Source organism: Nematostella vectensis, chromosome 3, assembly GCF_932526225.1.
Source record: "Nematostella vectensis chromosome 3, jaNemVect1.1, whole genome shotgun sequence".
Classification (NCBI taxonomy): Eukaryota; Metazoa; Cnidaria; class Anthozoa; order Actiniaria; family Edwardsiidae; genus Nematostella; species Nematostella vectensis.
Window position 1 is genome coordinate 7,779,678 of NC_064036.1, and position 18,449 is coordinate 7,798,126.

The 18,449-nt window shown below is 40.3% G+C and overlaps 2 protein-coding genes across 4 annotated transcripts in view; both read right to left on the minus strand.

Moving 5' to 3' along the window:
• The window catches only part of LOC5511259 (cation channel sperm-associated protein 4), a 15,983-nt gene extending 8,670 nt beyond the window's left edge, over positions 1-7,313 (minus strand). For 2 of the 3 annotated variants that reach the window (XR_004295819.2, XM_032380530.2), the window contains exons 1-12: positions 7,156-7,313; positions 6,935-6,983; positions 5,601-5,729; positions 5,316-5,438; positions 3,526-3,726; positions 3,062-3,224; positions 2,644-2,719; positions 2,422-2,480; positions 2,132-2,242; positions 1,772-1,836; positions 513-623; positions 57-135 (exon numbers count right to left, since the gene is read on the minus strand). Coding sequence is in view for 2 of the 3 variants with exons in the window: in XM_032380530.2 (XP_032236421.1) it covers positions 57-135; positions 513-623; positions 1,772-1,836; positions 2,132-2,242; positions 2,422-2,480; positions 2,644-2,719; positions 3,062-3,224; positions 3,526-3,726; positions 5,316-5,438; positions 5,601-5,729; positions 6,935-6,955 (1,138 nt within the window). In the remaining variant the exon portion in view is untranslated. The remainder of the gene's footprint in view (positions 1-56; positions 136-512; positions 624-1,771; positions 1,837-2,131; positions 2,243-2,421; positions 2,481-2,643; positions 2,720-3,061; positions 3,225-3,525; positions 3,727-5,315; positions 5,439-5,600; positions 5,730-6,934; positions 6,984-7,155) is intronic. The other variant, XM_032380529.2, reaches the window with a different exon arrangement.
• A 3,418-nt stretch (positions 7,314-10,731) lies between these two features.
• On the minus strand, positions 10,732-18,308 carry LOC5511284 (transcriptional activator protein Pur-beta). The gene is made up of 10 exons (XM_032380497.2): positions 18,165-18,308; positions 17,862-17,962; positions 14,765-14,870; positions 14,570-14,618; positions 13,967-14,039; positions 13,361-13,511; positions 12,618-12,724; positions 12,144-12,213; positions 11,852-11,887; positions 10,732-11,500 (listed from the first exon to the last, which is right to left on the minus strand). Exons 1-10 carry the CDS (start codon positions 18,229-18,231, stop codon positions 11,451-11,453), a joined length of 810 nt encoding a protein of 269 aa, XP_032236388.1. The 5' UTR covers positions 18,232-18,308; the 3' UTR covers positions 10,732-11,450.
• Positions 18,309-18,449: the final 141 nt, after the last annotated feature.

Here is an 18,449-nt window from a genome sequence, read left to right on the forward strand (position 1 = left end):
ATTCCTTTTGGTCACAATTTCAAAGAAGGCATTCATCTTCAAGAGACCCGACTTACTTTCAGATTCCAGTTTACTTTTCAAATCATCGACTTCGCGCTCCTTGCCTTCTGTTTTAACGTCTTCCATCGCAAATTCCTAGAATAACCAATGAGACCATTTCACGTAACCAGGAGGGGCATTAAATCTAGACCAGCTTGTGTAAACATGCTTACATGTTTGCAATATCACAAACACTAATGACATCATGAGTAACACTGACCACCTTTGCCCGAAGGCCCTAAGGCCAATGTATTGAAACCAAATAAGAGAGAACCCGGCTTCGTGAAAAAACTTGGTTGACTATTTTTCTTTCTTTTCTCTTGACCTCCTCTATACATACACTCAAATTCTCTAGATGCCTGAGGATGAAGCCTGGCCACTGAAATACGCATTCCGTCTGAACCTCCGTGTCAAGGAATGCCTATAGGCTTTGGAAGTAACAGGATTCTTGTGTCGGTCCATATAAAACTTACAAGATTTGTTACGACAACTGCGACCACCAGATTGGCAAACACGAAAGCACCGATGGCGATAAACACGAGTAAGTAAAACCCGCCTCCGACATAGTACGTCTCTCCCTTACTCTGTCAAAAGAAAATAGTTTGTATCACATGAGAAAGTATGCCTCATGTATTGATAAAATGGCGTTTTTCCTTTACACATAAAAAACAATGCTCATTACATGACTTTTTCTCTTAATGGACAAAGATATTTGAATTCGTAGAATGTATGTCAGCCCTAGTTTTACTATGAAAGCACATAAAACACTGCCTTCTTTAAGAGGACGCTTAGAATAAATCAATACGACCAGCTCCTTCTAGGGACTGTTATCGCTACTAAAACTACGTAGCCAAGTAGAGGGCTCAGGCTCCAATAAGAGTTGAAATTAAAGCCGCATTGTCACCAGTTTACTTCCGGATGCCCGACGGAAACCTCAACCGTTAAAAGACAAATAAATCTATAAGAATCCGAGATATTTAACAGTCCATCCGCTCTAAATTATCAATCACATCCTCAAAGAAACTTCCAATAGACACACTACTTTCAATATTTTGAAAGTTTTTTCGCGTTGTCCCTTAAAAATCATCGGATATTGTTACGTAATCGACCGGAAGTAAACTAGTGACAATGCGGCTTTAAGGTGGCGAATGAACTATTGGCAAATGATGTCAATCCATGCGCGGGTCCTTACACACTAGTCCTTGTTAACAATCAACTAATCACGCCTGCGTATTATATTGCTATTAGGTAACACCAATACCAAACTTAAATCAAGATATAATCTTCTTATAATCAGCACCGTAGCGCCTAAAGGGGCCTGGAGAGGCCCGTGTCCCCCAGTTCTAACAACGTACAAAGAGTAAAAAAAAAAAAAAAAAAAAAAACATCCCAGAACCAGAACCAGAACCAAGCTTTCAAGGGTAAACGTTGTGACATGTGGGACTGTCAGTTATCGTCGTCTCTTTTCAACGTATAGCCCCTCCCCCCCCTCGCCATCAGAGTCTATGAAGGGGGAGGCGCTTTTTCCAGCAATTACGGTACCTTATTCCACCAATTACCTCAACATACTATCGTGAATTTACATATAAATAGATAAAAACGTTAAGAAACACACATGAAAACATCTAAGAAATATTTGAACAATGCGATGCCTACAACGAAACATAACACAATGTGTTGTTTAAGATCTGCGCATTTCAACTTTTTTTCAGTTGTAATACGTTCTACTTACGCGGAATTCGCTGAATATTTCCATCCAGCCATCTTGGGTAAGGCAGACGAATAATGAGAACATAGCTAAAGCACTGTCAAGGCCTCTACACCACAAGGGTAAACGCTTTTAATGTAACAACAGGGGTGCAATGATTAGGGTGTGAGAATATCTATTGAAGCGGCTTGATAGGCCACGCGTTAAATTATTAGGGTACTAGTTAAACTGTTAGCCTACGCTTGTCAGACTAGAAAGCACCAGTGGAGATGTTACATCGCACGAACGATGATTAAAATGGGATTATATGCTAAGTATGTCAGTATCGATATTTACAACTGCGTTGGAATATTAGGGGTAAGGCTGTTTATGATAAAAGGATACCAGTGGATAGGTTGCCAAAATACTTTGGCACAACATCTCGGAAGAGTGTGATCCCGATAACGGAAAACACGAGCATGATAATGACCAGAAGAAGGACAATGTTCGCCATGTCTGATGCAATCGCTCATATCAGTATTTTATAGATTTCAACAATTCCTGATATGTATTTCAAAAACCCGTTGTCAGCGCAAACACCAAATGCCCAACGTATAAATCGCCAATTTGGAAGGTCTTGAAACTACCATTTGCCATTATCCGTTTGCACTGACGGTGTATAAACAATGTATTACCTGGAATTGACTGCAAGATAGTTCGTACCACGATCTGTAGACCAGGGAGGGAGCTTATGCTACAAGAAAAAATACCAAACAACTAAGGGATAACTCATATTAACTCTATCTTTCCTCTTAGTTTGCGCATCCAGCCACGCCAAACAAATTCGCGAACAAAACAAAAACACCTATTCACCATTCTGCACAATGTTTGTTCTGGCTTGTTCTGGCTATCTGTACCTCCTAAGACTCCTGAAGGCTCGTAGTACTCTTAGTATCCTCAACACCCCCCTGCTGCCTGAATCCGTGCTTAGTACTGCAATGACATGTTGTAACATCAATAGCAGCTACTGGAAGAAGCTGAAGTGGAGTGTGCATCCGATGTATTCTCAAGAGTGCATATCGTATTGTCATGAATAGAGTTCATTGTGAATCTTCCTTTCTTGAGAATGCAAGTCCCTTAAAAACCTGATTAATTCAAATTGGGGTTAGCTCTTTGCTTATTTAAACTATGATAACACATCAGTTATAGCTAATCATCAAGTACATGAGGTACACAAGAGGGTAAAATTGAAGTTTAAAATGCGTATTTCCATATTTGAGTATATAAGCACACAACAAAGACACAAACCTAAACCAGTGGTGACAATTAACTTACATGGCCCTAGCAGCAATGCGACCACAATGAAGAAGTCCAGAACATTCCAGCCCATCTTCCAGAACATGAAAAAGCCGTGGTACCATTTCACAAAAATCTCGCAAACAAAGATGGTCATGATACATTGGTCCAGAACTGCAAACAGGTGGCTGTACTGGCGTTCCTGGTCAAGAAATGTTCTTAGCTCAGGTGAAGTTCCTTTCTTGTTAAAAATGATTCCTGCTTTTAAAAAATGTTTCATAACATGGACAACCTAAGCTCAGGCAAATACTATTCCCAGACATGTGCATAGTTCCACAACTAAGGCCCCTGTAAGTGTGTACACATATTAGACGGAAAATAGGCACATCCTTTTGGTTGAACATGCGTTTACATGATAAGCAAATCTTGCGTGTTGTAATATCGGTAGATTTTCTATGCAAAGCAACGTGTATTAGATCAAACATGTTAGTCTCTTGTCTCACCAGATCTTGGTCAGTCTCCACTACTATGAGCAAGCTGTTGAAGAGGATAACAGCAAGGATGCTTGTGCGGAAAACCTTATTGGATAGGAACTGCCCTACAAGCTCATTGGAAGCATACTCCTCAATAGCTTCATCATCCATGTCCACTATATCCCACATGCTCTCCTCATCCTTCTCATTCAGCAATAACAGGTCCTCTTCCTGAAAGCATAAACAATAAATTCAAAACATGATTACAATAATAAAACAATAATATCACTTAAACACATATATAACAAGCATTGACACTGGGCCACCATGACGCTGGGCCACCATGACACTGGACCACCATGACACTGGGCCATCATGACACTGGGCCATCATGACACTGGGCCATCATGACACTGGACCATCATGACACTGGGCCATCATGACACTTGGCCATCATAACACTGGGTCATCATGACACTGGGCCATCATGACACCCTACCATCATGACACTGGACCATCATGACACTGGGCCATCATGACACTGGGCCATCATGACACCCTACCATCATGACACCCTACCATCATGACACCGGGCCATCATGACACTGGGCCATCATGACACCCTACCATCATGACACTGGGCCATCATGATACTGGGCCATCATGACACTGGGCCATCATGACACTGGGCCATCATGACACTGGGTCATCATGACACTGGGCCATCATGACACTGGGTCATCATGACACTGGGCCATCATAACACTGGGCCATCATGACACCCTACCATCATGACACTGGGCCATCATGACACTGGTCCATCATGACACTGGGCAATCATGACACTGGGCCATCATGACACTGGGTCATCATGACATTGGGTCATCATGACACTGGGCCATCATGACACTGGGCCATCATGACACTGGGCCATCATGACACTGGGCCATCATGACACTGGGCCATCATGACACTGGGCCATCATGACACTGGGCCATCATGACACTGGGCCATCATGACACTGGGCCATCATGACACTGGGCCATCATGACACTGGGCCATCATGACACCCTACCATCATGACACTGGGCCATCATGACACTGGGACATCATAACACTGGGCCATCATAACACTGGGCCATCATAACACTGGGCCATCATGACACTGGGCCATCATGACACTGGGCCATCATGGCACTGGGTCATCATGACACTGGGCCATCATGACACTGGGTCATCATGACACTTGGCCATCATAACACTGGGCCATCATGACACTGGGCCATCATGACATTGGGCCATCATGACACTGGGTCATCATGACACTTGGCCATCATGACACTTGGCCATCATGACACTGGGTCATCATGACATTGGGTCATCATGACACTGGGCCATCATGACACTGGGTCATCATGACACTGGGTCATCATGACACTGGGTCATCATGACACTGGGTCATCATGACACTGGGTCATCATGACACTGGGTCATCATGACACTGGGCCATCCTGACACTGGGTCATCATGACATTGGGTCATCATGACATTGGGCCATCATGACATTGGGCCATCATGGCACTGGGTCATCATGACACTGGGCCATCATGACACTGGGTCATCATGACACTTGGCCATCATGACACTGGGCCATCATGACATTGGGTCATCATGACATTGGGCCATCATGACATTGGGCTATCATGACATTGGGCCATCATCATACTGGGCCATCATCATACTGGGCCATCATCATACTGGGCCATCATCATACTGGGCCATCATGATGCTAGGCCAACAATGCAGTAAGTCCAATTGACCTGGTTCTGTTTAGCATGGAATGCTGCAGTGAATTCCTTGTTTGCTTCCTCATCTTCTGCATCTGCAAGCTGCCCCCCAAGCATATTGGATACTTTTAGTCTCAAACGAACTTTATCCACAGTCTAGAACAAAGAAACCAAAAAGGAGTCTAGGTTAAAAAAGGACATAGGTTCCAGGGCTTATCAGCATATAAAAATAAGACATAAAAATATAAAACAAGTTAATTCAAAAATACAAAAAGGCATGTGTAAGAAAAAAAGGCAATAGTCAATTTCAGCACTCACACTTTTGAGTGATTTAGCCATCCCAGTCTCCTGTGCAGGCTTCTTTTTATCATCTTGTTTAACTCCCTCTGCTGTTGCCTCCTGCTTTTTGGGGGCTATTCTGTTTACAGCCACCACCCGGTTTAAACCCTAACACACAGCAGATGACACAGAATTTGTTCACAATAAAACAAGTCCTGCAAATGCTCGTTTGGAAACCTAGCTTTGAACAAGTGCCATGTTTCGATTAAGCGTCCACCAACCTCAAAAGTACAAGAATGACCAAATTCTGTTCTTAAACCACAACAAGTTATTCGTTCTTATAATCAACAAGGTGTACTGGACTATTTGTTTGAGATTTAGCTTGAATTAAATGGTTGTAATAAAGAAAAGGTTGTTATATATATAGGGCTAAAGTCTTCTAGAATCACCCTGCATTGAATTAGTGACTACCTTTAAAAACCAAAAAAAAAAAAACATCTACTGTACTGTAATAAAGTATTTCTTATTATGAACACTAAAAATAACAGATATATTAAAGAGTATTTATTAAATACCTTGAGGTATTTTAAACAGCCCAAAGAGTGGGGGAGGGGGGGGCTAAAAAAATTGGCCATCTAGGAGGGGGCTCTTTTTTATGAGTTCTAAGAATGTAGTACATACATGCTTATGTAAACATAAGTTATATGTTTTCAGGTAACTGACAATCAGCTATCATTTCATCACGCTATTTCTGACAATTCCTCACAATAGGAGACTTGCGCTAAGATATCACGTGACTGTTTGGGTGGCAAACTAGTGCAAGCTCAGGCTTTTAGCAGCAAAATAACAGTGACAGAAAGCAACTTTTATAGCTCTTATGAAAAAAAGCCAAAATGTCTTTTTTTCAGAAAGGGTTTAGTTTCATTTTAAAATTTTATTTTTTCGTCGTTCTCTGGTGTGACTGGCACAGTCTTTTCTGATTTTTTTGTTTGATTATTTTGTTTTATATTTGACACACAGAAAGGTCACGTGATCTTTCTCGCAAGTCATCTATTCCTTAGTAATACACAATAAATTAGAGTCGAAATATCCGTTTTTTTAGTTAAACCATGAAGCAGAAAAAATCTAAAACAAAAATATAATAGTTTATTGGTAACTTATAGTTAACTCAAACTTATCTTGATAAAAAAAAGGTTAATTGAGATTTTCGTATTTTCCGTTTCCTTGTAGCCCAGACTCTTTTCCATGTACTTATGTATATCAAGTAAAATGATAAAAAACTTCCCTTTAGTACAATAGGTGAGACCAAAAAGGAATAGAGAAAGTTACATTGTTCTTTGATCTTTACATATTTTTTTAACTATCACACTAACCGTTTTAAACTTGTAAGACATCTCGGTAGCTTTTTAAATATCAATAGACCTATAAACACGATAACAACATGAACATCTAAGTTAAACATAAGTAACTTAGATAATAGAAAAGCCATGAAAACATTGTGTCGGTAAGCGACGAACGATTTGTTAAGTAAAATGAACATGCATGCAAAAAGGCGACAACTGTTATAGTTTCAAGAGAAAATTGAATTCCTTACCTGCCCTTGTCTCTTAGAACTAAAACATTAATTGAATTAGTAAGGTTAGCGGTATTTTCCTGGGTTTGTTTCCGTTAGCAGGAAATCCTGTTTGCAGAAGCCGAGAAGGGAAAGCAAAATGTAAAAAGTGAAATTCAAAATGGCGCCAAAATACCATGGACCAATCAAAAACGCCATCCTCCTCTCGTTACCAGTCCTTCGCAAACATAATTTGGAAAGGGAAATTTAGTGCAGGCTGAATCAACGTAACTGGTAAGTGCGCTAGAGAATTTCTCAAAAGTCCATTGTTCGGCTTTTTTTAATCGGCTTTTGCTTTATAACTCTCCGCACGCCCGATTTTGCTTGTATTCCTCACTGAGGAAAATGCCCATTAGATCGCGCGCTATTCAGGGGTCAGGGGCGAGTCCCAAAAGGGAGCATATCAAGAAAATTTAGCCAAAAATTGTCGTTGTTCCCAGACACGGTTACTTCCATATAAGGAAACTAATATATTCCTTATTTGGAAAACCTGCATGATTCTTGTCATTTTTAGGGCTGCCGTACCGCAGGTGCTTCGCAAACTTTGTGAATTGTATTCAGAAGAGAAAAGCAGTGACTGTGACCATCTTTAGTCAATGGAGAAAGCTTCTGAAAAGAAACTAAAGTTCCTCGGTACCAGACAACGGTTTCTTCATATGGAGGCCCCCCCCTCCATATGAGGGGGGGGGGGGGGGCGGCCCCTTGAGCTAGACTTGCCCAAGCCGTCCCACCGGCTTGGGCAAGTCTAGCTAAAAGTAAAAGGAATCAATCCCGGAGTTAATCCTGCAAAGGAGAAAAGGGTCATAAGATTTTTGTAAGGTGACCTAGCATGTGTGGGTGCAGGGCGCGTGTCAAATCTAAGACATTCTCATATGATATTTACACGACTCAAATTGACGCCTTACAGAGAGTGACACGGCACAGCTTTTATTTTGGTTTTTTATGTTTTATTGCTTTATTTCTAAAATGTTCTCAAGTCTATGAAGCTAACCTTCAACATCCACAACCGTTGCAGATAAATTTTCCAGTCCTTTTCTGGCCATCCTCAATCGATAGCTCTCTCCGCCTCTCTTCATTTTGTTTCCCCTTGGCTCTGTCATTTACCAAAACAGAGCGCGATCAAAGAATGAGTTGTTCGCGCGGCTGCAACCTCGCGTAGTCTTTTGCACAAGCAACGCTTTTCGACCAGTGTCCATCAAGCAACCAGTTCGCTCCACCCTTACATACCACCCCATGGGAAAATTGGAAGGAGTATGGTGTTTTCCCATTTCACACAGGTGCGTTTGAAACCTTTTCCGGGTGTTTTTGATTCATGACAAATTTTGCTGGGTGAACTGTCTCCTGAGAGGTCGTTGACAATCTGTGCTCACTCTCTTCCTGCCTACATATTTGCCGTCCTATATTGAACCATTTTGAATAATTAGCTGTCTGGATGCTGCTAGGTTTGTGTTGTGTTCACGTCTTTGACCCATGCTAGCACACTCCTATAGCCACGTACACTAGTCTTAGGAGATGAGCACATCGATGAGCGAGCATTCCCTCCTTCTTCACTTAAACTTGTTTCAGAACTACACTCCGATTGACTATTACCCTCATCCGGTAAATTTTCCCCGTTGAGACTTTTTAACTTGATATTTCTTTTATACTCTTTTTCTGTTTTCATAGAGTCATCGTTGCATGAAAGATTTGGGTCCGTCGCTGGCAAAGAAGCTCTTCCTTGTCTTGCTAATAAAGCATGGCTCGTATTTGCCTCTGTCTCCGTGAAGAATCCAAGTGTTTCCGGGCAGCTGTATTTTCGAAGGCGAATGTGATTATCTCGCCTTATTACTGGGTGGTAGCGATATTTATCAAAAGGAAGTATTTTGGGCAGTTTAAAGGGTGACATAGGCTTTTCGCATTCCTTGTTTGCCTTACTGTGGCATTCAAGCTCCGGCAACAACAGCAAAGTTTTTTTCTCTTTCGGTAAACTTCTGGTTATTGATGTATGAATGTATTTCTTGTTGGTCTCTTCTGCCAAATCGTTCTTATATGTAGACCCTTCGCTTTCAAAACATTGACTTTCCTTTCTTACCCCTAGGTACCCTCCAATCGAAGGAAAAGAGTACATTGACGATTTCGACAAATTTTCTGGTAAACTCTTACATCGTCTAGTAGCTCGATTTTTAATCCCTTCAAAGCTCAATGCCTTTAGCCTTCTGTCATGTCTATCTCTTATGCCAACAAGTCTATCTTCTTCAACTGTGCCATTTTCTCTTTCTTGTGCCTCGCCAGCTTCATACCAAGCTTGTTTTTGATCCAGTTTCTGAATGTCCATTGACAATGGCTCCCCCTAATTAGGCTAAACGATTTCTCGCCTTAAAGGTGTGAAGTAGTTATTAAGGGTGCATAAACCAATTGTTTGACAACACAGCCTCCATTAGTTAGCTGTTTACAGAGTCAGGGGTCTTGATGCATTAAATACCGCGTGATGAGACTTTAGAAAACTGCATAAAACTCCCAAGCTAAAGATACTTCTGTCGCAGTCTTGTCTCATACTATGCGTTTGATTGATGCAGGATTGATTGTCATAGAGGCGCTCCACCAATACTGTAGCGATCCACTTCGCTGCATTGACCCCACTCTAAGTAAAATAATTGCGGTGTTATGGTCGATTAGTGGTACTGAAAAGAGGCTTTGTGAGATATAAAAAAAGCAGACATACTTTATATTTTCATGAAAATAATTTAATATAGAGTTTCATAAATCTTAATGCTTTATAATCAGCGTAATCTACTCTATAGATTTTTACTAAATTCTAAAAAAATAATTTATTTCTATGAACATAGATACTAAAGATAATATTAAAAACATACTAAAGTCAATATTATTAGTTAAAAACTAATCAATGCTGTAGGGCCTACAAAATAGGTGTCTTTGAAGATGATTTAATTTGATAAGGTAGTCAGTGTTCCTAACTGTAGAGCGGAAGTGAGTTCCAGAGTTTAGCTGCGTAATGTGCAAACGATCTATACACTAAGTTACTGTTCTTGATTCAAGAGCGTCCAGGAGGTTTTTGCTAGAGGATGGAGCGAGATGTGTTAAGAGTTCAGTGATATTAAATTGAGGAGCCTGATTGTGGAGAGCTTTATATGTGATTAATAAACAGGTAACCAGTTTAGTTCCTCGAGGATAAAGTAGGCAATCCATTACCCCGAAGGCAATAACTGGGTCATATTGAATAAATCGTATCGATCTCACATTGTAAAAAGAAAAATAAGCCTACAGCTCGCGTCGTTGCCCTCGATAAACCCACATTGGACTAAGTCACTAAGTTAGCTGTAAAAAGAAAAATAAGCCTACAGCTCGCGTCGTTGCCCTCGATAAACCCACATTGGACTAAGTCACTAAGTTAGCTTGACGGTGTTTAATTAAGAACGAGACGTCATTTTTAGAAGCATTATTTATCCCTTAGGGGGGGGGGGGGGGGGGGGGGCTGGGAGAGGCGCATAAAAAGTGGGTGCGCGTGGGACGGCACTCTCAAAACTTTAAAAGGTTTACCCTAACAGTAAATACACAGAATTTGGTTAATTTTGGTGTTTATTTTTTCTGCTGGCGCCATGCAGTGTGCCCTACATCCCCACTGACCCCCTGATGGCTGACTGACTGGCTTCCTATATCCTGGTCCCTCGCGCGGAGGGGACAGAAGCGGTTTCTTTACACAACTTAGGACGGCATAAAAATACATCATGGCTGCTGCAACGCGTGCGTTGGCGAGTACATACGCTGGAGATCAGCGAACCGTGTCTCTCCGCATAAGGAGAAGTTCATAAGCTTTTGTTTAAGATATACAGTAGGCCTTGTAGTCTTCCACGAAGCCGCTATGGTTTGTCGTGCTCTGAGATGTAATGCGTGACACACGCGTGACGCGTTATTGCGCACGACACTTCCCTTACGTGATGTCACAACATACTATAAATACAGAGGGCAGCTCACGACGTTGCGTGACATGTGCTACGAGGTCAGTGCCCGAGTGTGGTCACGCTAAGCTTACGTGACATACCTGTCACGCAGCATGAGGGTCATACAATCAAGGCGGAGTTCCACTTTGCGCAGACGTCACGCAAAGTCAGAAAATGCCGAAAAGTGAGTGTGAGACAGGATTCACCATAACAGACGCGCGGAAGACCGCCAAGTCCCAGGATTAAAATTCAGTATTCGTAATTGAGTTATATTTTTCATGGTGGAGGTGCACTGAGGTAAGAAACATGACCTCTCTTCCCCTCCCTCAACACTGCCGGCTACTCATCTCCCTCCACTCGGGCTCCTCCTTCCTCCTCCTCCTCGTAACCTAGCAACGGAAATAACAGACAGCTGTCAATCAAGGGATCAACCAAAGGTCGACCAAAGTAGACATCTTTACAGGTGCAAATATACTGTAATGCAGAGAGAGGGGGGGAGAGGCAGGATCTGGGGAGGCCCAGTGCTGAAACTACAGTAAAGGTACCAGAATTAATGGAGGCTCGACCACCCAAAGCTTTTCTTTGTTGTCAGTGGAGCACACACTAAACAGAGGGTACTAGTGGACTCTGATATGCAAGCTCAAAATTGCACTCTTTAGCGAGCAGATCGGGAAAGGGTCGATGATATGATGATATGCACAAGGATATGCAAAGGTCTTGAAAACGAAGCTATTGCCTACCTTCACCACCACCATCCATTTTATCAATGAAATCACCTGTGAGAACAAAACGTAAACTTGAAAAATCAAACTAGAAATCACAAAGTGAATTATGTCTCCGGCTATGTGATAGATGTGCTCTTTTCTTAGATGTTATTGGTTTTGGTGGACATGAAGTGTAGGAAGGATGGTGTCTTGTCGTTTTTTTACCGATGACGTCTCGTATCTGCGCCAATCCCTTGTGACAGTGTTTGATGCGAGGTAGTGATTGTGTGACATGTTTGCGTGATGTAAATGCATGGTTCGTTCTTACCGATAACGTCTCGTATCTGCGCCCACCCTCTCTTTGGGACAGTGATTGACGTGCGGTAGTTTGCAGTCACCTGCAAAAAAAGAAAGGTTGAGATAAGTTACTGGTATCTCGGCATCTGACCGGGTGTGATAGCATTGAAGTGAATCTGGGATTTCCCGAATTTAAGGCCAATGGCGATCTTGACATCTGGAAACAGGGTAATTGCAGGAATTCTGTGAAAGGTAAAACCAATTTATTTTGTCAATTTTATTATTATTATTATTATTGTTATTATTATTATTATTATTATTATTATTATTATTATTATTATTATTATTATTATTATTATTATTATTATTATTATTATTATTATTATTATTATTATCATTATTTTTATTATTATTGTTATTATTTTTGTCTTAAAATGTTGTATAAGCAAGAACTGGTAATTGTAAAAAGTTATATAACATTGTATCAGTCAAAATGTTGTCCCACCTCGGAGATCCTGAGGAAGACGCCTCGGGCGTTGCTGCCCACGTCAAAGTAAAACCTCTTCTGCTCCACCCGCAGCTCTCGTGATGCTGGAAGCTCAAGTGCGTCTTCTGGTAAGCACAAAAGAACATACGTTGCCTAAAATGGGAACTATTTTTTTCTCTTTTTTCTTAGTCACCCTTTACTAGCGTACTAACAGCACTTACTTATTTCATCCCCGGCCAACCCTTACCAACCGTAACGTGTGTCTGTTTTTTCTTCTCTTTTTCTTAGTCTCCCCTTACTAGCGTACTAACGGCACTTGATTATTTCATCCCCTTCGTGTTTCCTTGCACAAAACGTGATAGAATAGATAGAGAACCGGTTCGGTTTTATTTCCCTTACACTATACGTGAGAGAACAAAAAAACACAATCTCTTTTGGTCCGGTTACATTTCCCTTACACTATACTGACTGACTAAAGTACTAAGGACAGATAGAGAACTGCAGAGAAGAGATACCCGTGCCGTACTTACTGACTAACGTACTAAGGACAGATAGAGAACTACAGAGAAGAGATACCCGTGCCGTACTAACTGACTAACGTACTCGGGCTATAGAGAAGTACAGAGAAGAGATACCCGTGTCGTACTAACAGACTAACGTACTAAGGACAGATAGAGAACTACAGAGAAGAGATACTATACATCTAACTATACATTAGTCATTTGAAACAACATAATCAAAGGTGGACATTTGAACAGTACCCTCATCCGATGAGCACTCCTCCAGGACCTCAGACAAATTATTCCTGATGTCTACAATCCCCTGCGCCGGGATGGCTATTTCCTTACGCATTGGACCACGCCTGTCACCTCGATCACCGCGAGGGTACCCAATCAGTGGCGTCTGGCTCACCTGCAAACACACAAAAGGGAAAATGGAATGCAAGGGTTATCAGATCTTATGAAATGAAACAGATAACACAATATTTGATTATTATCGAGCAATTTCTCTAAGCAGACAACTTTAGTTATGAACACCTAGCACAGCATTTGGACATTACTGTAAGCAGGCATTTCCAATTGTGGGCAGCTTTTTCCATTGATTCTGATGAACAATTACAGCTGCCTAGACAGCTGCTTATATCATCAAACCATGAAGTATCTGTATCCATTAGTTGGCCATGGAACTCATTCAATAAATAACAGAAATAACATTTTAAATTGATCAGCATTTCTAAGAAGAAAGTTCAAGTGAACATGTTCAATATAGCTAAGATTAAAGAAAAACAATATATGTCATAACATGGATTCTATGCTATGTGTGTGGCTCAGCCTAAAATCATTAACCAAACAAATTTGAGTACACACCTTTAAAAACCTTCCTCTACTGTTCTCCTTCAAGTCTAGGTAGTACTTTTTGTTCTCACCATCAATCCTTTCACTGAAGCAAAACAGAGCATAAAGTCCTATTGACACTGACAAAAAAGCAGAGACAGAGAAGGACACAAAGGGAAAAGATGGTTGCAAAGTTCTAGGAAATGTAAGCAGAAAAGGAAGAAACAGAATGGTTCCTTTTTCCTCCTTTCTGTTTGAATCTCCTTCATTCTGATTGACACATACACTTAAGTTTTAATGTCTCTACTTCTTTCAACATCTCTGTTTCCTTCGCTAGTGAAAAGCCAGAAGAGACATGACTAAAAAATTTCTTTTTCAGAGATTCTGATAAAAGAAGGATCTTTTAATTGTGATTTGGGGAGTTTTGGGAATAGTCAGGGTATCTCCAGAGGTATTGCAATCACCCCAAATAGTCTAATAAGCACATCTTTTTTTAAAGTCCATCTTAACTTAAATGTATAAGATACAGCACACCAGTTGTTGATATCAATAACCTGGTCAGAATCAAGGATTTGACAAGAAACTAATTGAATCAAGCAGAAACAGATCAGAGTATTCAGAGCGATCTACTATTACCTTTTCAGCCTGCCATCCTCTGTGACTTGTTCCTCTGTTTTTACAGGGTCTGCAACATAGTGAAAAATATTCAATTATGCTAATTATGAGTCTCAGAACTCTGGGTGAAATAATGCATTGGCTTTGGATGGTAAAAATTATATTAATATAGAGTGGAACAAAGTACACGGGAGTCACTATGTGGGATGCTATTACCTTGTTGAGCTAGAAACTCTGCAAACGTGGTAAGTTTATCCCGGAACTCTCTGCTGACAGCCAGTGACAAGATGACTTTTCTCTTGGTGCTTTTGTTTGTTGAAACCTGTAAGGACAATGCTTACACATAAAATAAAACATGACAGTCTTTTTACATTTTACTCATTTTACAATGAGTTTGACTTTTGTCTGCTATTGCAAGTACTCCATAGTACTCAAGCAAATGACAGCTGTTTAACCTGCTAATATATCTGTGTGTAATAAGCAGAGTCAAAGGGACATATGTATATTTTATGGTGGTAGAGGTTTTTTTTGTGAAACAAGATTTGGCCATTTTTCAGTCGAGAAACATGAAAGAGTTCACTTCAACGTCCATGAAACATATGATTTAACTCTCCCCATGATCCATGATTCAGTTTCAAGTCTCCATGAGTCGAGATTTAGCTCAAGTTTTTGAGTGCATTGGATGGAGAATCATGTGACCTTTCCAAAATATATAGATATGTGTTGTCGTATGTGATAAATAAAAGTACATGGGAGGGATTTTGGACGTGGTACTACAGGTTTGGCAAGTTTTGGATGCAATATTATTGTATTTGCAAGTTTTGGACGCGATATTGTGGTAATCGAAAACATGAAATGTGAAAAGGCCGTTTTCTGGTCCCTGAAAAGTGAAAAAGCCATTTTTCAGGTCGTGAAATTTGATCCATACCCCCTTTACCACCCTGTGTGTATATTACATAATCATGGTAATTATGGAATAGCATTTGAAAAAAATAGCCCTAGTTTCCAAGGAGTAAAGAAACGCTTAACAATATAGACCATATCATACACCTAGAAATAATGTATTTCTCAAAGTCAGAATAAGGCATAATAAAAATCAAAAACAATGCTTTTTTTGCTATAAAATCATCAAACATTTCTAAGTCCTGTATCAAATAGGAAATACATTATTCAAAGCTTTTTTGATAACACTGGGTCTAAACTTAAGTGAAAAACACAACTGGTGTGTCTACTGGGCACAAGGGGCGGTGACAACCTGCAAGGGGCAGGAACCAGCACAGAGTCTCTTGTCATTGGTTGGCCAAGAGAACTATTAACTGGGACTAGAGAAAACTTCTTTTGTTATAAGAGACACACGAGACACCTGCAGTACCAGACATGGTATTTCTAGACAATATTTTATTTGCATTGTTTGCCCAGAGGATAGAGGATGAATATAGCTTTTTGGGGACGCAGTTCCCCATTTTTGGCTTCTGCTTTTCATGTAGCAAGGCACAGGTTTGTCTTTCAGTGTTTGTCCTTGTTGAAAATGACAAAAAGGAAGGTAACAAATTCTGATGGTTGCCCTTTACAGGATAGGTAGATATTAACCTTCATGGCACTGGCTTGCCCCAACAGAAGAGGTGTAACTGTGCCCCCCCCCCCCCCCCCCAGTTTTCTCTGTATTGTGCCCCCATGCATATAGGATATTTGCTCTCTCTTAAAGTGTGTCCCTAAATACACTTGTGTTTGAAGCAGAAGGGAAAAGTACCCTTATTAAAGAAGATTAAAATACACACATAGCAAAACATGGATATACACAAGCAATTGATACAGACATCATTTTATAAACAGGAAGGAAAATGTCCATATGGCAAAAGTAAAAGTGATTTTCTTCAAGTTACCATTGCCTGCAACCGTCTGTAACAATTTCACCTTTCTGCATTTCTAATGGAATTATTGATGTCTGGTATGCAAATTGCCCTGTTTTTAGCATGCAGTTTTCTATTAATCGTTCCTTAAAATAATACAAATTTGGGTACATTAGCTTAAGTGAAGTGTCGCAACTTTGGAAAGCTGCTAATTAAATTCGCACTTTATCATCTGACAGTGTAAAAAGAAAATGTTATGATGTTCATGTAGACTATGAAGTTCTCCAGTGTCAGTATTATGTTTGTAATGTATTGTGATGAAATCTTTGCAAACTCATTTGCCTCGTTACGTTGCAAGTTCAAGGTTGTCCCCGCTAGACGTTTGTATTTTGTTACAAGCAATCACCTAAAAAACAACCCGTAAACCACTTGAAAAATCTTATTCGATACACCATAATACCCTAGCGATAACGTATCAAGCCACAAACTACATAGAGAAATAGCAAAAGCCAAAACCACTTTCTGAAATCAAGCAATTCAACGATGAAAAAAAATGCCTGGGAGCTGGGGTAGCTGACTTCTATTATGACGTAAAAAAAACTGACACTTGAAGAAAAATAAATCGAGATGATAAATTTTAGGTGTACGAGAGCAGAATTGTTTTTTAACTATACCATATAAAACATAAATAGGATAGAATACAGCGGTAGCCAAGGGCAAGATATAATAGCCGGCTATTCAATGGTTAAAAAAATATCTGGTACATAGCTGGTTTCAAATTCGAATACTAGTGTCTAGTGACAAAACTATATACGTGGTCTTTCCCTGATAAACAATGATCTGAGTAAAAAATTACCCTGAATAATTTATAAAATTCTGATTTTATCTTGTACGGGAACACGGGATTTTTCTTGAGTTGAGGAATAAAAATGGGCATAGAGAACGACATTTTGGTGTTCGTGGCCGGAGCCAAACTGACTGAATTTTAACCGGAATTTTGGAATATTTTTTTCCTGTGCGCTGCTGGATGTCAAAAGATTGATTCAACTTCGAAACCGAGGAAATTTTTTCATTGCCGTCGATTGCCGAGGAAAATGCAAATCATGGCGATTATAGCTGATAGTTTACTAGAGTTCCGCTAAGGATATGAAATACGCCATTTAAAATAACGCATTTGAATTTTAAAATCCTTGCTTAGAGATCGTGCTGACAACTCATAATATTTGGCCCCAGAAAATTCTTATAGCTCTCAGAGAAATTCGATTACATGGCCAAAAACTCAGAAATGCAACTCAAACCAGAATATAAACAAGGGATATTTGGTGGTTAAGGCCCCAAAGTATACCGAGACAGCTGTTATTTAAAATTTCAGCCTCGAAGTGCAATGTTTTTCATACGAAGGAGGCTGCATTCGCCATTATGAGACGTACAGAGCCTCGAAGCCGGTAAAATTTTGTACAAACCTCGCTAATTTTAATGTACTTCCCACGTCGATTCCGCTTCAAATCGATATAAAATCGCTTGGATTGGATTTGCAGGCTCTTGCTACATAGCTCTTCATCACCTACAAGAGAAATCAGCTACATGAACTAAAATTTTCTACAAAAATACAGTGATAACCCATCAAACTCATTAACACCGGACACGGGCAGAAAAACTTAAAACCTGCATCTTTCCTTGATTTTTTCACGGCGAAAAACGCATCGAATGCAGCCGAAATTTCGACAGTTAATTCTCGAAATATTCTACAATTTATTTAAAAATACCTTCTTGGTTGCCTCGTCCTTCCTCGGTATATTCCCCTCCAGTTGCTCCATCGCCACTAGCAGCCATTTCTCTCCTCCCTCTTCACAATCCACCAGCCATGATAACTGCGCACGCACCCTCCCCCCTTTATAATTCTTTGCGCCATACCATAATATAACACCTTATATGGTTCGTGTGATAGCGACAGATGTCACACAACTCGGTAACGCAAGTAAATGAGCGCAAAACATTGTAACAGCAAACTAAAAGACCCACGAAAAAGACGTTTTTTTTTTTGGTTCAAT